This window comes from Rattus norvegicus, chromosome 4 (genome assembly GCF_021556685.1).
Source record: "Rattus norvegicus strain SHRSP/BbbUtx chromosome 4, alternate assembly SHRSP_T2T, whole genome shotgun sequence".
In the NCBI taxonomy this organism is placed as follows: domain Eukaryota; kingdom Metazoa; phylum Chordata; class Mammalia; order Rodentia; family Muridae; genus Rattus; species Rattus norvegicus.
In genome coordinates, this window is record NC_141537.1 from 19,287,841 (window position 1) to 19,314,422 (window position 26,582).

The 26,582-nt window shown below is 37.3% G+C and overlaps 1 protein-coding gene across 1 annotated transcript in view; it reads right to left on the bottom strand.

The window, feature by feature from the left end:
- Window positions 1–9,656: 9,656 nt before the first annotated feature.
- Cdhr17 (cadherin related family member 17) overlaps window positions 9,657–26,582 on the bottom strand; it is a 96,443-nt gene continuing 79,517 nt past the window's right edge. Inside the window, exons 19-22 of the mRNA XM_087659859.1 lie at window positions 22,664–22,794; window positions 21,171–21,254; window positions 17,931–18,000; window positions 9,657–9,830 (exon numbers count right to left, since the gene is read on the bottom strand). Coding sequence (XP_087515985.1) covers window positions 9,828–9,830; window positions 17,931–18,000; window positions 21,171–21,254; window positions 22,664–22,794 — 288 coding nt within the window. The 3' untranslated portion in view covers window positions 9,657–9,827. The remainder of the gene's footprint in view (window positions 9,831–17,930; window positions 18,001–21,170; window positions 21,255–22,663; window positions 22,795–26,582) is intronic.

The window sequence follows — 26,582 nt, forward strand, 5'->3', positions numbered from 1 at the left end:
TACCTTAGAAGAGATTGGCACAATTGTCAAACAAAATTCAAAACATAAAGAACTCCTAACTAAAACATTCAGGAAACCCAGGACAAAATAAAAAGACCAAACCTATGAATAATTAGAATAGAGGAGAGCAAAGATTCCTAGCTCAAAGGACCTGAAAATATGTTCAAAAAATCAGAGCAGAAAACTTATCCAACCTGAAGAAAGAGATGGCCATAAAGAAGTCCATAGAACACCAAATAAATGGGATCAGAAAAGAAAATCCTCTCCTTACATGATAATCTAAACACTAAATGCACAGAACAAAGAAAGAATATTAAAAGCTGCAATAGAAAAGGATGAAGTAACATATTAAGGCCAATCTATCACACTTACACCAGACTTCTCAATACATACCCTAAAAGCCAGAATAGCCTGGACAGAGGTCATGCAGACTCCAAGAGAACACAAATGCCAACCCAGGATACTATACCTAGCAAAACTCTCAATCAACATAGATGGAGAAACCAAAATATTCCAAACAAAACCAATTTCAAACACTATCAATCTGCCTATTCAGCCCTACAGAGGATTCTAAAAGGAAAACTCCAACAAAAGGAGGGTACCTATGCCAAAGAAAAGACAAGATCCTGATCATCTCACAACAAAGCCAAAAGGAGAGAACCAATGGCTTATGCTTTAAGATCAAGAATCGACAAATGGGACCTCATAAAACTGCAAAGCTTTTGTAAAGGAAAAGACATTGTCATTAGGACAAAACGGCAACCAACAGATTGGGAAAAGGTCTTTACCAATCCTACATGCGATAGAGGGCTAATAAACAAAATATACAAAGAACTCAAGAAGTTAGACTCCAGAGAGCCAAATCACCCTATTCAAAATGGGGTACAGAACTAAACAAAACATTCTCAGTTGAGGATTATTGAATGGCCAGGAAGCACCTAAAGACATGTTTGACATCCTTAGTCATCAGGGAAATGAAAATCAAAACAACCTTGAGATTCCACCTCACACCAGTCAGAATGGCTAAAATAGAAAACTCAGGTGACAGCAGATGCTGGCGAGGATGTGGAGAAAGAGGAACACTCCTCCATTGTTGGAGGGATTGCAAACTGGTTCAACCACTCTGGAAATCAGTCTGGAGGTTCTTCAGAAAATTGGACATTCCACTACCTGAGGTCCCAGCTATACCTCTCTTTGGCATATACCCAAAAGATGCTCCAACATACAACAAAGACACATGCTCCACTATGTTCATAGCAGCCTTATTTATAATAGCCAGAAGCTGGAAAGAACCCAGATGCCCTTCAAGAGAGGAATGGATTAAAAAAAAAATGTGGTACTACTCAGCTATCAAATATGATGACTTCATGAAATTCATAGGCAAATGGAATTAACTAGAAAATATCATCCTAAGTGAGGTTACTCAATCACAGAAAACCACACTTGGTATGCACTAATTGATAAGTGGATATTAGCCAAAAAGCTCAAATTACCCAAGATGCAATGTACAGACCACAGGAAGCTCAAGAAGGATGACCAAAACACAGATGCTCTCACCCCTTCTTAAAAGGGGGAAAGTTATTCATAGGAAGCAAAGTTTAGAGCAGTGACTCAAGGAATAGCCATTCAGAGCCTGACACACATGTGGCGCATATATATATATATATATATATATATATATATATATATATATATATATATATATATATATATAAAGGGAATGGATATAGATCTCTCCCGAGAGACACATCCAGAGCACATCCAATACAGATGCTAGCAGAAAGTCACCAGACAGAGAATAGGACCCCTTAGGGGGAATTAGAGGAAGTATTGAAAGAGTTGAAGGAGCTTGCCACTCCATACAAACAACAATGCCAACCAACCAGAGATTCCAGGGACTAAACCACTACCGAAATACTATACATGGACTGACCCAGGGCTCCAACTACATATATAGCAGAGAATAGCTTTGTTGGGGCACCAGTGGAAGGAAAAGCCCTTGGTCTTACCAAGGTTGGACCCCCAGTTCAGGGGAATATGGGGGAGGGCAATAAGGGGGATGTATAGGGGACATACCCATATGGGGGCGAGGGGAGGGAATGTTGCCTTATGGACAGAAAACTGGGAAGGGGAATAACCTTTGAAATATAAGTAAAGAAATATATAATAAAAAATTAAAAAATAATGTCACATATAAAAACAATCATAAAAGGAACTAACAATCTTCTGTCTTTAATATCCCTCAACATTAATTAACTCATCTCATCTGAAAAAAGACATAAACTAACAGACTGACTACACAAACAGGACACAGCATTTTGTTGCATACAAGAAACACACCTCAATAACAAAGACAATGCTAGACTAAAGACTAGATGCTCAGATGCTCAGAGTAAAGACTAGAAAAAGATCTTCCAAACAAATGGTCCAAAGAAAAAAAGCTGGGCTACCATCTTGGTATCTAATAAAATAGACTTTCAACCAAAAGTTATCAAGCAATAGGAGGTAGGATGGTTCATATTGATCAAAGAAAAAATCAACCAAGAGAAAGTCTCAATTTTGAACCTCTATAAGCCAATTGCAAGCATACTCACATTCATAAAAGAAACTTTACTAAAGTTCAAAACACATTGAGCCACACACAATATTAGTGGGAGACTGCAGCACCCCTTTCTCACTAATTGACAAGTTATTGAAACAGAAACTAAATGGAGACACAGTGAAACTAATAGAGGTTATGAACCAAATGAATTTAATATGAATGTACAGAACATTTAATCCTAAAACGGAAGAATACACCTTCTTCTCAGTACCTCATGTTACCTTCTCCAAACTTTACAATATATATGGTCATAAACCAAGCCTCAACAGATATAAGAAGATTGAAATAATATCATGCATCCTATCAGGTCAGCATGGTGTAAGGCTGGTCTTCAATAACAACAGAAAGCCCACCACAGGTGGAAACTGAACAACTCTCTATTCAATAATAACTTTGTCAGGGAAGAAATAAAGAAAGTAAAGAATTCCTGGAATTCACTGAAAATGATGACACAACATACCCAAATTTATGGGACACAATGAAAGCAGTGCTAAGAGGAAAACTCATAGCATAGGAAGTCTGGATAAAGAAATTCGAGAGATCCTACACTAGGAATTTAACAGCCCACCTGAGAGCTCTAGAACAAAAAGAACCAAACATACCCAAAAGGAGTAGAAGGCAGGAAGTAGTCAAACTCAGGGCCCAAAATAAACCGAATAGAAACAAAGAGAACTAGAACCGTACAAAGAATAAACAACACCAAAAGCTGGTTCTTTGATAGAACCAACAAGATTAATAAACCCCTAGCCAACTAACTAATGGGTCCAGAGGCAGTATCCAAATTAACAAACTCAGAAATAAAAAGAGAGAAATCACAACAGAAATGGAGGAAATTAAAAAAAAATCAGATCCAACTACAAAAGCCTATATTCAGCAAAACTTTAAAATCTAGATGAACTGGATAGTTTTTTAGACAGATACCAAATATCAAAGTTAAGTCAAGAGCAAGTAAACAATCTAAACAGGTCCATATCTCCCATGGAAACAGAAGAGGACAGTAAAAACCTTCCCACCCTCCCACCCCCAAAATTCCTGGGCCAGATGGCTTTAGTGCAGAATTCTCCCAGACCTTCAAGAAGACCTAATACCAATATTTCTCAAACTATTCCATAAAATAGAAACAGAAGGAATACTACCTAATTCATTCTATGAAACCACAATTACTCTAATACATAAACTACACAAGGACCAACTAAAAAAGAAAACTTCAGACCAATTTTGCTTATGAATATCGATGCAAAAATGTTCAATAAAATTTTTGTAAACCAAATCCAAGAACACATCAAAACCAGGCTTCATCACAGGCATAAAAGATTGGTTCAACACACGAAAATCTATTAGTGTAATCCACCATACAAAACAAACTCAAAAAAAAAAAATCACAGGATCATGTCCTTAGATGTAGAACAAGCATTTGATGATATACAACATCTGTTCATGTTAAAAAATATTGGAGAAATCAGGAATTCAAGGCCCATACCTAAACATAATTTAAGCAATTTACTGCAATCCAATAGCCAATAACAAACTAAATGAAGGGACACTTGAAGGAACCCCACTAAAATAAGGGACGAGACAAAAATGCCCACTCTCTGCATATCTATTCAATATAGCACTCAAAGTTCTATCTAGAACAATAATACTACCAAAAGACATAAAGGGGATAAAAATTAGCAAAGAAATAAAGGTATCACTATTTGCAGATGATATGATAGTATACATAAGTGACCCCAAAAATTCTACCAGAGAACTCCTACAGCTGGCGAAGAACTACAATAAAGTGGCTGGATATAAAATAAACTCAAATAAATTATTAGCTTTCCTTTATACAAATGATAAACAGTCTGAGAAAGAAACTAGGGAAACAGATCTCTTCAGAATAGCCACCAATAAAGTATCCTAGGTTAACTCTAACCAAACAAGTGAAAGATCTGTATGACAAGAAGTTCAGGGTCTCTCAAGAAAGAAATTGAAGAGGATCTCAGAAAATGGAGAGCTCTCCCATGCTCGTGGATTGGCAGAATTAACAGTAAAAAAAGGTATCCTACCAAAGGCAATCTATAGATTCAATGCAATCTCCATCAAAATCACAACAAAATTGTTCAAAGACATGGAAAAAACAATTCTCAAATTCATCCGGAATGGCAAAAACCCAGAATAGCAAAAACGATTCTTAACAATAAAACAATTTCTGGGGGAATCGCCATCCCTGACCTACAGTATCCCTGATACTACAAAGAAACAGTGATAAAAAAACTGTAGAATTGGTACAGAGACAGATTGATCAGTGGAATAGAATCAAAGACCCTGAAATAAAACCACACACTTACACACACTTCATCTTTGACAAGTAAGCCAAAAATATACAATGGAAAAATGAAAGTATCTTCAATAAATGGTGCTGGTCTAACTGTCAGTCTATATGTATAAAAATGAAAATTGATCAATATTTGCCACCTTGCACAAAGCTCAAGTCCAAGTGGGTCAATGAACTAAACTTAAAACCAGATACACTGAATCTAATAGAAGAGAAAGTGGTAAAGAGCCTTGAACTCATTGGCCCGGGCAGAAATTTCCTAAACAGAATTCCAATGGCTCACACTCTAAGATTAAGAATTGATAAACAGTACCTCATGAAACTGAAAAGCTTCTGTAAGGCAAAGGACAAAGTCAATAGGACAAATCGGCAACCAATGGATTAGGAAAAATATCTTCACTAACCCCACATTCAATAGAGGGCTAATATCCAAAACATATAAAGAACTCAGGAAACTAAACATCAAATAAACCAAACAACCCAATCAAAAATTGGGCTATAGAACTAAACAGAGAATTCACAACAGAGGAATCTCACATAGCTGAGAAGCACTTAAAGAAATGCTCTGTCTTTAGTGATCAGGGAAATGCAAATCAAAATGACCCTAAGGTTCTACCTTAGACCATTCATGATGGCCAAGATCAAAACCTGGATGACAGCACATGTTGGTGAGAATGTGGAGAAAGAGGAACACTCCTCCATTGCTGGTGGATTACAAACTGGTACAGCTACTCTGGAAATCAACCTGTAGATTCCTCAGAAAACTGGAAATAGATCCACCTGAAAATCCAGCTATACGACTCTTGGGCATTTACCCAAAAGATACCCCACCATGCCACAGGGACACATGTTCTACTATGTTCATAGCAGCCTTGTTTTTGATAGCCAAAATCTGGAAACAACCCAGATGTTCCACAACAAAAGAATGGATACAGAAAATGTGGTTCATTTACACAATCAAATATTACTCAGCTATTAAGAATGAGGGAATTCTAAGTTTTACAAGCAAATGGATAAAACTAGAGAATATCATCCTGAGTGAGGTAACTCAGTCTCAAAAGAACATGCAAATTATGTACTTACTAATAAGTGGATATTATTAAAAAAATAGAGAATACCCAGGATAAAATTCACAAGTTTACCCAGGAGAAAGTTAACAAGCTGAAGAGCCCAAGTGAGGAGACCTCAGTTCCACTTGGGAGGGTGAAGAAAGCAATCACAGGAGAGAGGGACCTGGGTGGGAAAGGGGGCAGGGAAGGGAAGAGGGGAACATGATCAGGTAATGGGTTGAGGGGACTGAACTGAAGCCTCTGAGGGCCAGCAGAAAGATTGGAAACAGGCAACCTCAGAAGGTAGGAAGTAGGGGGATGCTCTAGAGTGTACCAGAGACTTGGGAAGACAGTGACTCCCAGGACCCAAAGGGAGGGACCTTAGATGACATGCCCTACGCTGGGGAGAGGAAACTTTTGAGCTCACCTCCTATAGAAAGACAGGGCATCAAGTGAGGGATGGGGTTGCCATTCCACAGTCAAAAACTCTTGACGCATAATTCTTCCTGTCTGAAAGAACTGCATGGACAAAAATGGAGAAAAGCCTGAGAAAAGGAGGTCCAGCAACAGCCCCAAAGTGGGATCCAGTTCGAGAGGAGGCCCTAAGACCTGGCACTGTTACTGAAGCTATGGGGTTTTCATAAAAAGGGGTTTTTTAATGACTGTCCTCTAAAAGACACAACGAACAGCTGAAAGAGTCAGATGTCCATATTTACACTGAACCAATGGACTGAAGCTGCTGACCTCTCTGTTTGAATTAGGGAAAAAGCTGGAGGAATCTGAGAAGGGCAATTCTGTAGGAGGACTAGTAGTCTCAACTAACCTGGACCCCTGCGTTTTCTCAGACACTAGACCACCAACCAGGCATCAAACTCCTGCTGATATGGGGCCCCCAGTACATTATACAGCTGAGGACTGTGGGGTCTGGACTTAATCAAAGAAGGTGAAACTAACCCTCAATCAACTTGAGGTCCCAGGCAGTGGGGAGGTCTGGTGGGGTAAGGAGATGGGGATATCTTTATGGAGACAGTGGGAGGAGGTATGGGATGTGAAGAACTCAGAGGAGGATAGACCAGGAGGATATTTTTATAAGAAAAAAACTCAATAATTTTTTAAATGAAAAAAATATTTTAAAATAGAAATAAATGAGTGCATTGTGTCTGTGGTATCAACCTGATCCCAAAAATCAGATCCTTTATTTTTTTTCCTATAGATGTATTTTATTTATATTGCTTTATCTGCATGTATATATACATGCCAGAAGATGACCATAGACACCATTGTAGTTGTTTGCCACTGCATGGGTGCTGGGCTTGAACACAGGACCTCTGGAAGAGCACAGTGCTCTTAATCTCTGAGCCATCTTTTCAAATGGACAAACAGTGATAAGGGATGGCTCAGCTCAATGTGGGCAGTACCAACCCCGAACAGGTCATGCTAGAGTTTTCTTATACATAGGAAAACAGCCTGAGCAAGTCAAAAAGAACAAGATGGAAAGCAGCACTCCTACTTGAGTTCTGCCTCCAAGTTCTTTCCTTAAGCTCCAGCCCTGGCTTTCCTTAACTGTAAGCTAAAGAAACCCATTCATCTGGCCCCCAGGAAAAACAAAAAAGAAAGAAAGAAATTTAGGTCCTAGACGTCAGGTAAAATAAAGAATCTCAGGCCAAGTCCAGTTTAGTCAAAGTCCAACGTGATGAAAGTTTCTCAAGTCTTTTCTACTTGCTGAACGTGTTTTAGTCTCAGACACATAATCATGTATAACATGAGTTGGGCTCAGTTCTTACAGAATTCATGTTTTAGCCTGTAGGAAAGGCCATACGTGTGGCTTTGAAGCCATCTCCTCTATGGCAAAAACCAGTGTATTAAAAACATCACTATTTGGGGAGAGAGAAGCATGAACTTGATTAGTGCTATCCAATATTCTTAGAGGACAGTGTTGGTTCCCATTATAAGACTTTCCAGTACAAAAATCAGAGCGAGAGCAAGGAGGCTCAAACTCTGCCCAGAAGTAGCCACATTTGGGAAGTTTACAGCAGCTGTGCTAGAGAGATCAGCTCTGCCTAAAACACACATTATAAGAGTGATGATTTCATGGTGTTCTTTATATCCATCTGAGGAAAGGATCTTGGTCAAAAATAGAAAATAATAGATGTCTGTGGTCTTGTTTGGGTTAAATGAATCCTTATATTTCTGTTATAGTAAGCCCATGGAACCATAACTGTTGGGATATGACATCCCATTGATACATAGTATCCTTAGAGTCATACTGCTCATGCAGGTGTGCAAGGTAAGGAAGTTATAGGGCTTGAAGTTTAGGGCATGCATAAAAGTGTGGGGAGAGGAAAATCCACATACTACAAAGAATAATTATCTCCTGTGGGTTGATTTGTTTGTTTGCTTGTTTTGTTCCCACACATCTTGGTATATTGTGATGTTACCTTAAAATAGCCAAAAAAAAGTTATTCCTTTAGGTATTCCCTATTCACGAAGAGGAACAAGAAAACCCAATTTCTTTAAATAGTACTCTGATCTATTTTTAGACGCATGAATGGGTTTAAATGACAAATCCAAGCCGTCTTCAGCAGTGAGTTCTACAACATTAAGAAACAGAAAATGAAATAAAAATGCTATTTCTAAAAAGTTAATCATAAGACATCTGGATATGGAATTCACTAAATGACCATGTGATTATGCCATGTTGATTCTAACAGACCATCTGAGGCAAAAACTGAGTAAAGTCTATACCAATACAGGGTAAAATAAAAGTATCAATATAGCTAGATTAGCCAGACTAGTGTCAGAGGTCCCAAGGACTACATGTTGTGATGACCCTGGCCATACACCATGCCCTGGGAGTCTTTGTTCAGTTACATGAGGTGACCTAGTTCTTAAAAGAGAGAAAAGCCTGAATCTAATTTTTACTAATCTTTCACGGTATGTGAATGCCAGCGGAAAAGTGACCACTGCCATCACAGTTTGAAAGCTGCAACTACTGTTTGCTATTTCTCTTTCCTACTATTCATTTTCATTTCCATTACTTTTCATCCAGAATAGAAGCCCCATTGCACCCTTCTGAAAATTCTATTTTCAGCTAACCATTCAATCACGGTCTTTAATGTTTATCCCCAGAGCACCAAACAGTAACAGATGAATGTATGCTAAAGAATTACAATTTCACATCTACTGCAAGAGGAAGCTTCTTTGATGGTGGACTAACAAGGTATTGATCTTATACCAGATATCATAAGGAGTTATTTTGTTGCTATGTTCCTTTAGCAGAACAGTGATATTTGGTTCCATGGTAGGCCCATGACGTATGCAGTCTAAGGTTCATGGCAATCTGAACAATGTTTCATTGGCATGGCATTGTCTTTCAAAACTAAAAACAAATATCTTGTTAACTTAATAAGGAATTTAGTCTTCCAGTGTGCATTTTCTGCTCTGAATTAATCTGTATAATGACCATTACTCTTCAATGCATTAAGACTAGTTATTGAGATACATCGCAATTTGAGCATAATTTAGATTAGTGTACTTTCAACTGGCAATAATAATGCCAAAATATATTCTTAACTGTTCACAAACATATCTTTATGGCATATATACCTTAGCCTAAGTGCAGTGGTAGAAATGAAACACATCAAAACATGCAACAGGTTATACAAAAGTATCAGGGTGTGTTGGAAAACTTGATGGTTTTTTTATTGTTAAAAAGCTGTGTTTTCAAAGACCTTTTCAAATAAAGTGATGGACATGGAGATATAGTAACCTTTCTTCTGGTTAAAGTCAAAATGTCTTCCATTGAAATAATTTTCTTCTCATCCCCTTGTCCGGCTGTTCAGTAGATACTACATTTCTGTCACTGATGAAAGAAAGAAATACTGAATTAAAATTCTAGTAAAAATTTGAATATCAAGTTAAGTATCTTGACATCAAGACACATTCATGACATCCTCTGTCTGACTATTAAATAGATATTGCATTTCTGCCACTGATGAAAGAAAATAGGTGATTGAAAGTTTAGAAAAATTTAAATATTAAGTTATGTCTTAAGATATAATTTTATTAAAAAGATAATACCAATGGAAATATTATACGGTGTTAAGATTAATTATTATTGCTTCTATTGCCACATAGATTTCCAAACTTATTGATCTTATGGAAAATAATAATGCACCCTATGATGCTAGGTTCTTCAGTAATTACCCAAAGAATCTCAAGTATATGTTCATTGGCTTATGTATAACATATAAGAGACGAATAAAGAAGAGATTTAGATTAATTTTAGTTGCCTTACAAATTCATAATAAGCATCTATTGGTTTCTATTATTATTGCATTCTGCTGATGAAATGCCTTCACTCTCTTAAGAAGCTTCATGGATTCACTTCTGCTCTTGAGGAACTCTTCTCCCCATTGTCAATGATATTTGCTCATTCTGTTTTCCTAGGTTCTAAAGAGAAGTCTCATTGAGAAATTAGCAAGGAGAATTGCATGATGCACCATTCTGAAAAAATTCTCTTATGTTCTAAGAAACCAGAACTTTTGCTGAGGCTCACAATCAGAGTTAATAATACACTTGTAATCACTTAAGTCTACTGTACACTCAAACTCCTTGCTTGACCTGTCTTTAAGAGAACATTGTAACAACCAACCCTACTTCCTTTGTACACACATGTAATCAACTTTTACAACCTACACTAATGTATCGCTGAAATCTTACATATATACTCTTCCATGGCCCTGAACCAGCATAATGCATGTGAACCATTTGCTGAAAGCTATGAATGCATAAATTTAAAGAAACTTCCCAAAATCCACCATAAAATTTGAAGGCAACCATTTACTGCTGTTGGTTAATAAAAAGTGATATTTGTTAGATGAGTTAGTTGCGATAAGTTGGAGTGAGTGATTTAATGCCTTGTAAAACTGTGTTAAATATTTCTGTACATTCTCATTCCCTACTCCATATGATGCTTTGCTGTCTATGTGATTCAATAAATACAGAGTGAAGCCCTTTGTTAGGGAGAGATTATAACATCAGTCATAGATAGATAGATAGATAGATAGATAGATAGATAGATAGATAGATAGATGGAATGGAAGAAAAAGTGAACAAATATGTGTGAGTCGTTTTCTAACTATGTGTGGAGTTAACCTAACTGGCTGAAAATACTCACTGCTGGTTATAGAACAAACAAACAAACAAAACCACAAATAAACATTCCATCAGGTCTCCATGTGTAGGTGCATGCATGTATGCAGAAACACACATAAAGTAATCCCTGATCTTTCCTGGGGCAATAGCTCTCCATATGGACTATATGGAGAAGAGGGCATTGTTGTAACACCTGATCCAAGTTGCACAGATTGATGGAGAAAAGTTTAGGAAGGGAAATCTTTTATATAACAGAAATAATTTGAAATAAAATTGGTTTGAGAAATTGGCAAAACTATATTAGGTTTTAATCAATGAGAAAATTAAATAAGTTAACACTCTAGCTCAAATATGAAGGATATAAACTCATTCCTTAAACACAAACTGATTAAAAAGCATGAAAGAAATAATTTGATGGTAATATTAACCATTTCCTCTTTCTTGGGGGGGGGTCTATCATCCAGTATCTGTAAAATAGTGCCATCCAAGGCTGAACACATATGACAATTCAGTAGCCACAGAAAATTTGTTGGCATTTTTTCACAAATTTAAATCCATATCTTATCTTTTACATTGATGTATAAATTAAAATAGCATGGCAGTTCACACATAAACTAGTTCTATTGGGCTTACAAGCCTACTTGATCCCAGTTTTTCTGTATGCATGCCTGTGTGCCTATCATTTCTTTATTCCCAAATCATTCTAGTCAGGTTTCAAAGACCAAGTTATGCAGCATTTGGCATGAATGTGCTTTGCTGAAGGGTTGAATGAGATTCAAGCAAGGCATTTCATTTTCTATTATGTTACGTTCTACACATAGTTCAATGCAATAATCTGATACTACAGCACCTTTCTTATGTGTAACCTGGAGACAGGAAGTTAGCTAGTCTCCATAATGGCACAGTATCACATTTCAGTCATCAGAAAGAAAGACGATGCACTGCTAGATTCTGTACATTCTGGTCAATTATTGGTAAACCCTTGGATTTTGACCAGAGAAAGGCTTTGCCAATTCCTGTGATGTGCTGCAACAGGTCCTTATCAATAAAACACATTCATTCAGACTCCATCTATTTCTTGTCCATGTCCTCAGGGCTTCTTTAACTCACCGCGTATTTATATGATCATAATGATATATTTCCATGGTAATTTATTAAGTTGTAGGAGAACATCATGGTTGCCTCTGGAGACAGAGAATAAGACTTTTAGCACACATTTGAGTCATTTGAGGCATAAACTAGTCGTTCCTGTTATTCCATCCTTAGTTAACCAAAACCTTTGTTTGGATATGGGTGTCAGCAACTCCTGAATAATGAAAACTACAGATTATATAAAAAAGAACAGACTAGGAGTGTGTGGAAATTAAACAATGATATTCCAAAATATTCCAAATTCCAATTTCTCTCTCTATACTTTCCACATCTGAATGAAACAATACATTTCAGTAAAATGTCACCGTATTCTATCTTTACACACAGAAGACAGAGGAACAGAGACAAAGATAATGTCCACATACGGAGCTCAATACTATCTTTGGACAAAGATAAGGTATCACATGAAGTCCTCAAGGTTGTGCTACTATTCTCTTTCCTCAAATCTGCTTTAAAACTTCTCTGGGAAAAAAGTAGGTTGTACCTGATTGCGTACATAATTTGTTATTAATCCTTGATCCTTGTTATTTACACTCTTAAAGATTACCGGGAAAAACTCAAATAGAAAATTCCCTTTAATCAAACATAATTTGAATACATAGTATTTATTTAGCACAAGGCATAATAATTTAGTTGACATTTCATATTGTCCTCAAATAAGTATATAATAAGGATAACAGAGAGCAGTTTTATTATATACACTGGGTAATTATTTTCTAAGCACCATAGAGATGTGCACATTTCAATAGAGTTTATCCAGAGGAAAGCAATTCAATCCTCTTTTCAAATACGAGTTGACTAGTTGAGGAAGAGTTAAGTAGGTCAGAAATGGCCTAAAACTTGCAAACTACATAAGCAGCCTATATATAAAGATTTCCTTTACAAAAGAACAAAGGTGTAGCACACTGTGACAGAGTTACAAACTACAAATGGCACTATCATAACCAAAGTAACAGAATATATTTGGGGTTCTGTATCTCGACAAACATTGAAAACATGCTCATCTTTGTCAGCTAATGGTTTGGAAAATTGGCAATATGATCTTTGCCAAAACTTTTATTTCCAGTAGGTTCTTGCAATATTATCCATAAATAGTTTGTGCTTTATAAAATAGCAATGGATACAGAATTTGAATTGTTTAGACATACAGGAAACAAAGAGTAAGGTAAATTCAAGTGCAATTTCCTAGCATGAAAAAAGGATCAATTAAGGCTGTTTAGGAGCAATGGGGGTTAATGGGAGATAGTACAAGTACTTAAAACTAGTTAAATAAAGAATTAGGTCTGAATTTTGGTAATATACACTTTAAAAAGTACCTACAAACTTTATAAATCATTGTGATGACAAAAACGACACAATAGCTATTTTAAGAGTACCATAATTTATAAGACACCTGGATCTTTAGGCATAAGTGAGCATTCTTAATTTCCTTTTTAATAACTTTATTAGAGTAAAAACTTGATAGTGTAATATAAGTCACACAACAATGCTCCTTTTCAGTGTTACGCATGCTCTCCATGCTTTAGAAACAAGAGTATTGATTGATATGATATGCTTCTTACCAGGATCTACTGCATTTTCATCACAAACTACTGATGGCTGGAAAAAGATTTGTAATTAATATTTTAGTCCAAGGTTTATCACTATATGCAGATGCTTGAATTATTATTAACCTTCTAAATACTAATAAATATAATGCTTTGCAATTATGTCCCATTTTCCTTGATATACAAGATATCTGAGAACTGAGAAATTGTTTTGTTTGACACTATTGCCCATTCAGGAACATTTAGTGTTATCTTTCTGCTGGATTTCCAAAAACAGGTTTACAGAAAGCACAATTAGGCCAATTCTCTCCTAAACTGTACGGGTAATGGACATATAAATACAATATTGATTATATGAAGTCTTTTTGAGTTGAATAAATGTATGGAGTTTAGCAATGGATACAGTTACTCAATGCTTCTCATTAAGAACAATTGAGTTGGGTTCCTATAAGGGTACATCTAGGGTGTCACTAAAAAGTACCTTAAAGTAGAACTGTGAGAATTTGAGAAAAGCAAAATGCCATCTTGGGCCATACTAATTAGAAAGCAGAAACAGAGCAAAAATTTTTTTTGATGAAATTATCAGAGAAGGATGCTTAATACATAACAAGAGATAAACACTGAGATGAGAATGAAGACTATGATATCTGGAAAGTGGACTAGGTTTCTGCTGGGGCCATTTAAGAACCCAAGAGAGCTTTTAAAATATTTGTTTATTGAAAATTGTGTGTGTGTGTGCATGTAGGCATATACATGTGTATGTGGACATCCATAAATACCGAAGGTAGCCAATTACCTAGAGATTCAGTTAGAGGCAGTTTTAAGCCAACAGTTGTAGGTATTGGGAACCAAACTTGGTTCTTCTCTAAGAACAACATATGCTGTGAACTACTGTGGCATCCCTCCAAGCACATCTGAGTGAGTTTAAATCTAATTTTGTCTTTTTGTTTGTGAAATGTTCAGAGATATCACAGTTCAAAGTGAGAAGATAGAGATATGTTAGAAATTAGGGGGGAAAATGCAAGAGCTGTCAGGGATCCTTATTCAAAGTGGGAAAGCAATTGATGTAAATCTATAGTTAGCCTGGTTACATTGAGCTGCCCTTTAAAAGAATTGTCATAAACTGTAGTGAGTTAAGACAGAACTATGACATTTTCCCAGGAGACACACTGAAGATTCATAGTGTAATACAGTAGATATGTGAATTTCACTGGGATTGGAGAGTTCCTATAAATGAGTTTAAAGGAGGCACTGGAAGACAGATATGAAGTGCTTGTGACTGCAGCCATGATGTTAGACAGACAGAAGCAAAGTTTAACATTAGACAATAAAGAAGATACACAGGGTTCTGGATATGGTTCCCTAAGGGCCTGTCGCACAAGCATGAGCACCCAAGCTTGCATATCTAGCACCTAATCAGATACTGGACATTGTCAGTTATGTACATAACACTAATCATGAGGGAGGGAACATATAGGTCAATAGAATCCCAGAGCTCAAGAGTCAACAATCCAAGCTAAGGAGTGAGTGTCAGTCTACAAAAATAACATCAAAATTGTTTTAGAAAGATATATAACATTAACCTCTGTCTTTCATATGCCTACATGTATATATACACACATATGCATACATACACAAGAACATAGAGAAACATACACATACACACAAGGAGGAGAGAGAGAAAGAGAGAGAGAGAGAGAGAGAGAGAGAGAGAGAGAGAGAGAGGCATTGAATACAACAAAGAAAAAAGAAAAAGAAGCATGGCAATCAATATAAAAAGTTGGGAAAAGTTGATAAATATTTGAATATTTTGAATCAAATTGAGAAATAACCAAAAGGAATATATTTGTAATCTAGAACTTTGGAAGTGTAAAAACGTTCATGACAAAGTCTTGAGGATTATCATGGGGAAGCATGTCTAGAATGAGTAGAAAGGAAGAGCAGGTACAAAGGAGTGATGGGTCATGATACATGTTGACCATGTTTGAGGACTGTCAGTATTCATGAAAGATGTCAGAAGACACAATGAAGCCAGGGAATAAGTTATTCAATTAGTTCAGTGGAAAGCTTGATAGTGTTTGTAAAACATATGATGGTAGCTCTGTCAAAATGTAGTAATCTGAAGGGAGAAAGAAATACAGATGGGAAGAGGAAAGGGTAATAAAACGTAAGTTCTGTATTACCTCCACAATATTTGAGATATTCATAAGCATTTGTGTGCAAATATAACTTCAGTGATAATTCGCTTCATGGGAAACACATTAAAATTGCTTCAATCAGGAAGATAAAAGAAATACTGTTCTGGATAATGTACACATGCCCATTCACACTGCACAACAGAGCAAGGATGCAGTGTGTGCAGCCTCTGTCTATGCACCTAACCTAATTTAGTAGGGAGAGTTAGAGAAGACGGCACCACAGAACTATGAATTTGCATGCACAATCCTAGAGTATGATAAAGACAAAAGAGAGAGAAATGCTGGTCCAAGGGCAAGGAAAAGTTGTGAAAGGTTGAGGAGTTTTTGAGCCATATTTAGTGCCAAAATAAACACTCCATTTCCTGTCTGTAAAACAATGCAAATTCTTTACGTAACCTCCTAGATTTATTCTTCTGTGGTTCCCCTGCATGTTCTACCGCACAGGAACTTTGTAAATCTCTGAAATACTATGGTGCTTACTACATGCACTACACATTTTGAGAATTTTTCAATTACCAGCATTAATCTTTCCAAAATTTTCCTCGTATTTCTCTAAGCTGAAGCATTGGCTTATGATAGTGAAATCCATGCAATATCTCCTAAAATACTTTCAAATACTCTGGAAAAATGACCTTTATAGGTAAATATTGAATAAATGACCATTGAAATAATGCCATGGATTAATGTTATATAAGTTAACTCAAAAATATTTTACTTGTCAAAGACACTGAGTCATATCAAGTTTTAGGCGAAATCTATTGCTGCAGCTCAGAAGCACCCAGGTTTTAAGTCATTGTTTTAATCACAATCCATATCAGAGCTCCTTCTCCCAGGGTTTAGAGATGATTGCAGAAGAAGGGTGGAAAGTGTGTAAGATCCAATGGATGACTAGAACAAGACAGTGCTTTTGTGTAAAGAGCTTCCCATGTAAAAATCACACTGGCTGGCAAAGCACATACAAGACCTGAACACAATTAAGTTTCAGCATAAAGCAGGAGGGCAGTCATGCAGTCCCATCCTAGCCAAGGAGCTAGAAAAAGTCTGTCCTTTCAAAACTGCTCATGTTAGTACTGAAGTGCATAGTGTGTGCTAAGGATTAAAACAAACATTTCAAATGTGTTCTGCAAGAGGTATGAAAGTTCACTGAGTTTTGGCACTAAAACAAACAAAAATAAGAAGAAATGTCAGTTTTCTTGAAGGATGCAGCTCTTATGGTAGCTAATCAGGCTCTAGAAGATTCTATCCACATATACATGCTGGCAGCACGTATTCAATAAGGGGACACATCGTCTTAGGTCAAGAGGAGATACTCGTATTCAAGAGGGAAGAACCTAAAGGCAGATTTGAGCACAGAGAATGGGAGGGAGGGACTTGATAAAACCACATTGTATCGGTACATAAAATCCTTACTTAAACAATGACAAGTGCATTTAAAAGACCATATCTTGAATGAATACTCCAACAGGTACGCGCCCATGAGACAGTTTGACATGTGGCAAGTATTCACTGAATAATTGTGTTGATAAAGATGGACAGACGTTAAAGTTACCCTTAGTAGTGACCCCGGTACATTACCTACGTAATTTAATTTCACTCAAAGAGTGAACAAAGGAGACTTGAAAGCTATCTCAGCAATACTCACCTTCATTTCGACCCCTACAAATATATCAGCACTGTCCTTGTCTCCTCCCTGACATGATCAGCATTAAATCATTGAAAAGTGGGCGGAAGCTCTACTTTCTTCAAGTTTTGCTCCCACTTTGAACTGAATTGAATGAATTCTCTCATTTCTATTCATGAGTTACTATTAACTATGAGTTATTTATAAGTGCTTTTACTGTCTAGATTCTGTAAAATGAAAAGCAGGCATTCTGGACTCTACAGCGTCCTTTTGCTCTTTGTCCTTACTTTGTCATTTCCAGGCAGCAGGTTTAGTCTTGTGGTTTGCTTGGTGCCAACACTCGGTGAAATTTCACACCTATTAGAGAACATTTTTGAAATAGTTATTTTAATCTTTAATGCAAAATAAGTCTTTTGGTGCTAATATATGCAAAGAATAAATGATATTGCAATTCACTTTCTAAAAGCAATTTGTACACCTGGGCAACATAATACTAGAGTTAGAAGCATGAATAAACTCTGATGTATTATAACACATAACTGGGAATGTTTTAAAGTTCATGTTATAGGGCATATTATTAGTATTTCATATTAAATCTTCTAGAAATAAGTAATGTATTGTGATGTTATGCTAAGTAAACTTTCTGCAAAGTATTTGTTCTTGTTCTTTCGGCCTCTTTGCTCCTCACCATTAAATAAACAATCTGAGGTTAAAAGCACGATAATGTTTTCAGTCACACTAGATTATAATTGTCATCTCAAGTCTGACTTTGCTCTCTGCTTTGATTCCAGGCCTAGAAATGTATTGTGTGGTCAATAAACATTGATGAATAAGGCTACTTTTAAAAATTGATATAGAATTTAAAGATAAGGATTAAATTTTTTTCACAACTGTTTCATTTAGTTTTGAATATCGGAAATCACATTTTCAATATTTAAATACTGTCCTTTATTGTTTAGTTGTTAGTTTTTTTCTCCATCTTTATTAATTGGGTATATCTCATTTACATTTCAATTGTTATTCCCTTTCTCGGTTTTCAGGCCAACATCCCCCTAACCCATCACCCTCCGTTTTATATGAGTGTTCCCATCCCAATCCTCCCCCCATTACCACCCTCCCCCCAACAATCACGTTCACTGTGGTTTCAGCCTTGGCAGGACCTAGGGCTTCCACTTCCACTGGTGCTCTTACTAGGCTATTCATTGCTACCTATGCAGTTGGAGCCCAGGGTCAGTCCATGTATAGTCTTTGGGAAGTGGCTTAGTCCTGGAAGCTCTGGTTGTTTGGCATTGTTGTTCATATAGGGTCTCAAGCCCCTTCAAGCTCTTTCAGTCCTTTCTCTGATTTCTTCAACGGGGGTCCTGTTCTCAGTTCAGTGGTTTGCTGCTGGCATTCGCCTATGTATTTCCGGCTGTGTCTCTCAGTACAGATCTGTATCTGGTTTCTGTCAGCCTGTACTTCTTTGCTTCATCCATCTTATCTAGTTTCGTGGCTGTATATGTATGGGCCACATGTGGGGCAGGCTCTGAATGGGCGTTCCTTCAGTCTCTGTTCTAAACTTTGCCTCCCTATCCCCTTCCAAGGGAATTCTAATTCCCGTTTTAAAGAAGGAGTGAAGCATCTGCATTTTGGTCATCCTTCTTGAGTTTCGTGTGTTCTGTGCATTTAGGGTAATTCAAGCATTTGGGCTAATATCCACTTATCAATGAGTGCATACCATGTGTGTTTTTCTGTGATTGGATTACCTTACTCAGGATGATATTTTCCAGTTCCATCCATTTGCCTATGAGTTTCATAAAGTCGTTGTTTTTTATAGCTGAGTAATATTCCATTGTGTAGATGTACCACATTTTCTGTATCCATTCCTCTGTTGAAGGGCATCTGGGTTCTTTCCAGCTTCTGGCTATTATAAATAAGGCTGCTATGAACATAGTAGAGCATGTGTCTTTGTTATATGTTGGGACATCTTTGGGTATATGCCCAAGAGAGGTATAGCTGGGTCCTCAGGTAGTTCAATGTCCAATTTTCTGAGCAACCTCCAGATTGATTTCCAGAATGGTTGTACCAGTCTGCAATCCCACCAACAGTGAAGGAGTGTTCCTCTTTCTCCACATCCTCGCCAGCATCTGCTGTCACCAGAGTTTTTTATCTTAGCCATTCTGACTGGTGTGAGGTGGAATCTCAGGGTGTTTCGATTTGCATTTCACTTATAACTAAAGGTGTTGAACATTTCTTTAGGTGTTTCTCAGCCATGCAGCATTCATCAGTTGCGAATTCTTTGTTTAGCTCTGAACCCCATTTTAATAGGGTTATTTGTCTCCCTGCAGTCTAACTTTGTGGGTTCTTTGTATATTTTGGATATGAGCCCTCTATCAGTTGTAGGATTGGTATAGATCTTTTCCCAATCTGTTGGTTGCCATTTTGTCCTAACAACAGTGTCTTTGCCTTACAGAAGCTTTGTAGTTTCATGAGATCCCATTTGTCGATTCTTGATCTTCGAGCATAAGCCATTGGTGTTTTGTTCAGGAAATTTTCTCCGGTACCTATGTGTTCGAGACTCTTCCCCACGTTTTCTTCTATTAGTTTGAGTGTATCTGGTTTGATGTAAAGGTCCTTGATCCACTTGGACTTAAGCTTTGTACAGGGTGATAAGCATGGATCGATCTGCATTCTTCTACATGCTGACCTCAAGTTGAACCAGCACCATTTGCTGAAAATGCTATCTTTTTCCATTGGATGGTTTTGGCTCCTTTGTCAAAAATCAAGTGACCATAGGTGTGTGGGTTCATTTCTGGGTCTTCAATTCTATTCCATTGGTCTATCTGTCTGTCTCTGTACCAATACCATGCAGTTTTTATCACTATTGCTCTGTAATACTGCTTGAGTTCAGGGATAGTGATGCCCCCTGAAGTCCCTTTATTGCTGAGGATAGTTTTAGCCATCCTGGGTTTTTTGTTATTTCAGATGAATTTGCAAATTGTTCTGTCTAACTCTTTGAAGAATTGGATTGGAATTTTGATGGGGATTGCATTGACTATGTAGATCGCCTTTGGTAAAATTTTCCATTTTTACTATATTAATCCTGCCAATCCATGAGCATGGGAGATCTTTCCATCTTCTGAGATCTTCTTCAATTTCTTTCTTCAGAGGCTTGAAGTTCTTATCATACAGATCTTTCACTTGCTTGGTTAGAGTCACACCTTCAGCAATGTGGCTAGATATAAAATTAACTCAAATAAATCAGTAGCCTTCCTCTACACAAAAGAGAAATAAGCCGAGAAAGATATTAGGATTAAACTTTAAAAGCACCAACTGACATTGTGATATAGATAGATAGATAGATAGATAGATAGATAGATAGATAGATAGATAGATAGATAGATAGATGTAGATATAGATATATAGATAGATATAGATATAGAGATATAGATATAGAGATATAGATATAGATATAATATTATATTTCAAATGAACCGAATCACTTAGGGCCTCAAACTTCTTTCTTTAAAGCATCAGATCTCTTTTACCTTGGTAACTGTATAGCATCCTTTTCAGTGAGACTTGGTTGATGTCTGTGATAGTGAGGAAATAGTCTTGAGCAGGCAGGAACACTGAAAAGAATCAAATACAGCTGTGTATGTGAGTGTGCTAAAAGAAATCAGAGCTCAGGCTTCTTCTCTATCCCCTACTGCTTTCCTTCCTAGCTAACTCCAAGTTGCTCTTTTTTCATAAACCCATTCAGTCCTCTTAATGTCACTTGAATACATAAGAATGAAAGAAAATCTACTGGAACGTGGGTAGCATGTCAAAGTCTCCATCCCTGAAGACATAGATTCCCTGCCCCATTCCCAGCAGCAGGCGAATTCTAATAGCTCCTCAGCTAGCAGTGAGAAATCACGAGTACCCTAACCCCAAGTCTGTGCTGGAATTTTGGCTAGGTTGATTTTGATCAGGTTATGTGTATGCAGCGTCAGATGCTGTGAACTCATGTGTGCAATGTTATGCCATGCCCAGCAAATGGCTATTAAAACTTTTTCAACTGTCCTATATCTTCCTTTTATTAAACCTCTTGCAAATGCTTCCTTTATCTTTGGCCCCTATCACTTTACCTTTTAGAATCTACAGTCCATCTAGGGGGATAAAAGACAAGGTTAGAAGGATAAGAGATCCATATAAACCCACTTCTGCTGTTATGCTTATAAAAAGGAGAATGAATCACCCTTGATATGAATAAAGTATTTTCAATATCTTTCCATTGCTTTTGCTTCCACTTCCTCTTCAAAAGCCCATTGTAGTGGCATTTTTCAGTAAAACTTTCTCATGTCAAGCTCCTTGGACAGTAGTTCTATATGCCATAGGAAAACGTTTACATTTAGTCTCCCCTTATCATTCTGCTATGTAATCTAATTCCTTTTCAACTAAAGGATATGATTCTGTCAGAGTACTCTCGACCTGTTCCTGTCCCTGTGTTCCTATCACCTGTCACAATAGCCCAACCATAAGGATCACAAGATAATTACAGGATTATCTCAGCCTCCTTCCCCCACCGCCACCAGATTATCACTGAGGCTCTTTGGTCTCTTACTTTATGACTTCTATCTATCTTCAGAGACCCCAATCTTGATCAAGCATATGAACAGTTTGACATATCATTTTTGATCATTTTAAACAAACCCAAAACTTAGAACCTAGAATCATTCAATCAACCATTTTGGTAATGAGTATTAACTTTCAGGACAGAAAAATTTTCCTTAATACTCAAAATCTACATGTAAAACAGAACTCATGGGGGTTGGGGATTTAGCTCAGTGGTAGAGCACTTGCCTAGCAAGTGCAAGGCCCTGGGTTCGGTCCCCAGCTCCGAAAAAAGGAAAAAAAAAAAAAGAAAAAAAAGTACTCATGACAAAGAGCAAAAAACAACAGAGCAACTTCCCAAAAGGTTTTGTCTCTGTTTTCTACCTGATTTTGAGGGCACCCGTGGTTTATTTCATTTCAAGAGAAAACACAGCTGAAATCTTACTCTTTGCAGAGGCACCATGAAACTGCGTAAAGACACATCACGAGAAGAACTCCTGCAAGCGTGAGCACCACTGGAAACCAGCTGTCAGGTCTCCAGTAATATGAGATCTTCCTTAGGACAGAGGTAGTAATCTGAGGAAATAGAATAAATACTTACTAAGCATTAACAATTATGTGATTGACAAAAATATGAGATACAGTATATACTGTGAGGATTTCTACATATTATTTTTACAATTATTCCTATAATATTCTATAAACTATTATTGAACAAGGGTTATTTCCTACATATCTTTGTGGATTCTGTGAAAGTCTTTCTGGGGACAAGTTAATGGCAAAATGATGAGTCAGCAAGTTCTTTACAAGACAATGCAATATTTCAAAATAAGCCACAGTATTATTGGATTTCCTGTTTTCTACCAAGAATCATGATGTTCCCCCCCATAAAAATTTCCATTACTATTTCAAGTCTGATCACTAAGACATGACTAAGAAGTGAATAAGATTTAGTGGGTTGTGACTAACGTCCTTGCCAACAGACCAGTAGAATCCAGCAGATGGCAGCATAACATAGGGTAAGTTTATGAATCCATTGAGCCATTTAAGGTACTGTAAACTACAAGTCCAGTTTCACAAGCACAGCATGGGAGGAGGAAAGACTGAAAATGGCAGCAAAAGGAGACATTTGCAAAACGGATCCATCAGCAGGGGTGGTGAATGAAATCCCATTACTTGTGCAATTCAGTGAAAGGAATCATAGCTGTGTTGAATTTGGGTAGTTGTTAAGGTTAAACATTGTATGACTGGCATGAGTATGGGCATGTCAGAACAAAGACAGATGGGGAAATCAGATTAAGATGAAGTAATGTCCCCTTAAATCCTCTGATCTACTTTTCATAAATAAATACTGCTGTGATGAATTTCTAAATAATAAACAGATCAAGAGGTTGACAATGTGCCACTTAGACACATCGCTTTATTTTCAGATCATTAAGAAATAGCTGGGTGGGGTGGCACACCCTTGGAGTTCCAGGTCCTCTGGAGGCTGAAGCTGGAGGATAAATAGAGCTAAGGAGTTAGAGTGTAGACTGGGTGTCATAATGAGACTCCCTTTCAAAAGCTAAAGTACTATACTGCTACTAATAAAATATACATTTGCCATCATATAAGGAGAAATTCTAACCTACACTTGCTTACTTTCTCCTCACTTCCATCTCTCTTTACCCCTTCCCTCTAACCAGTATTTATTGAATACTCATTGTGCTCTGGGAATCAACATACAACGATCATACAATAGCTTGAATATCCCAGGCACAGCATTTATTTACTAATGACTATGGGCCAAGATAGGCCAAAATAATTCAGCTGCTGTTGTGCCTAATTCAAGTCTCAGAAGAGAGGGGCTCACCATGGCAAATTCCTCATGAATCTGCAAAGGAGCAGGAGAGGGGAATGGAGTAACCTTGCCACGTCTAAAGTGGCAGAAATAGAGTTCACGGGCATACGTGTATGTAAAAAGCACATTTCTTTCAGAGCCCTGTGCTATCAACTCAAAATTGTCACAACACTCTCAGAGTGTGTAGCAAGGCACCAAGGCACAGTCTTGCAAACAGCCTTTGCAGCTCTACATACTGGTAGCTAGCTGTAGAAAACTGACAGACCGTGCTTGAGATCCACCTGCTATTTTTGCTCTCCTATCTGAAAATAAGCAAAGATTTTTGAGTCTTCCCCCCCCCCCATTTTGCCTTCTCTTGTGCTCACCAAAGTTTATCTAATGATTTTTATTTTTAAAAAGCCACACGTAACTGTGAAATATGTCAGTCTTCTAAGGTAAGTCAGGATAATACGTTGGGAAGTGATAAAAAAAAGAGCAAAATCTTTCTTCAAGTATTAATACTATACAAATGGCTTCTGTTTGCCTAGCATGCTTATTACAAGACCCTTTGTGTCTCTTGTTTCACTTGATCCTAATAAACATGTTTGCACAGCACATTGAACTATTCTAATACATCTAGTAATCTCTGTACAATAAGTAAATATTTAAATGTGTATTTTGTGTAGCCTGGACTCCCATGCTACACACTTTCCACTGGTGATTCAAAAGTACTTGAAAGAAAGGTACGGGATGTGGGTTTATCTACTCTCACTGCTCACAAGGTTTATTAAGCTGTTGCTTTATTTGCAAGTCTGGTGGTGACCTTGGTGCACAATAGTTTCAACAGAGGTCAAGGCTTACCTGGTCTTTGGTGTAGCACTTGCCTGTCTAACTTTCTTGCCTGTGGTTTTTTTTCCCCCCTGCTCTCCAGGCTTTGTCAATCTACCTAATTTCTTAACTCTCTGCCTCAGGCCAACCTCACTTTCTGTCTCAGAACACACTTGATCATTCTTTTATGAATAAACCATGTGCTCACAAATCTACATTCCCTCAACTGTGGCTGTTGCTTAATGTCTCTGCTTCTCTTTCTGTCCATCAAAACCTACCTAAAATTCCACTATCTCTTCTGGGACTTTCTCAGATCCTTCAAGCCAGAATTTGATACGACATCTGCCCTACATTTGTTTATCCTTCACAGCACTTGTCAAAATGATGTGTAACTTAATTTACTGGAAACCATCCCCTGTACTTACTGGAACTTCTCAGACTGTGTGCTGTGGCCTCTTCCTCCTAGTTTGTACCTTATTTAGGACACTAGCCACACGATCCCTCAAACTTCACGCCTTGCTGTGTTTTCCATGATCTTCCTGGCTATGTCATTTTATAATTCTGTGACCTTGAGAAAATAATTTAACCTCCAAAGATGAATTTGGACTTTTCAGTGACAGTCAAATTCTTTGAATTTGATCAAATCAAATCCCATTTTTAATGTGAAAATTCAAATATAGATGCATTTATATACAAAACTTCACTACTAGGTATGAAATCTTATTCACCCATTAGCTGCACAATGTTCTCAGGGAAATCGACTTTAACTATTAAATCCTGCAGTTCACAGAATTCGTCTGAAATCATGTCTTCACTGCTGGACAAAGTGTATACATTTTATATCTGTTTTGAAATGTAGGGAGATACATTTTTTTCAAATGCTACCGTGTTTGTCTAAAAACCCAAAGGCAGGGGTGGACTCAGACCCAGGCCTGCTATTCCCTACACTGATAGACATGACGAGGGAGGAGACATACTGCTCCAGGTGCTGGACTCTGGATGTCACCAGAAGTTTATCTCACCATCAGGTAAAGCACTGGTGAAAACAGAAGAAAGACCCATCTGTCATCCAGTCATGCACTAAACCTCTTCCTGCCGCATGCAGTTAATTTACTTTGATTCATAACTTTAATTACTTAGCTTGTTCTACTTCACAGGAAAGGCAATAATAATAACAATGTCTGTCGTGGAATCTTTCATCAGTGTTTGGAATCAGAGTCCCAACAGATGTCCACGTCTATAGCACAGTAGGGCTCAATTTCGATTATTTCTGCTGCCTTTCATGGTCTTCCACTTACCTCTTGCTTTTGGAGTCATCTTAAAAAAGATTGTCAATAGGTTTTACATTTAATATTTGTTCTCAAATGCAGGATGAATGGCTAGTGAAAATATCAAATAACTTTTAATAGTAAAATAGATTACAGTAGATAGTAAAAGTTACAAAATTAATAACTCCTCGGTGGAAGTTGTGACTGAGAACTAAGTGATGTTGCTGAATGCTTCGAAATGAGAAACAATATATTTCTGTATGTTTTCAGCCGATTGGAAAACACTGATGAAGCATGTTGTGTGTTAATTGCATCTTATGCTCTGGCCAGTGCTCCAGGAAGTGTTAATACAATGGCTGTTAGTAATCCCTGTTGACAGACCGAAACTGTGGCTCAATATAGTAAGTGACTCAGACGTGGTTTACCTAGTTATGGACAGGAAGAACTAA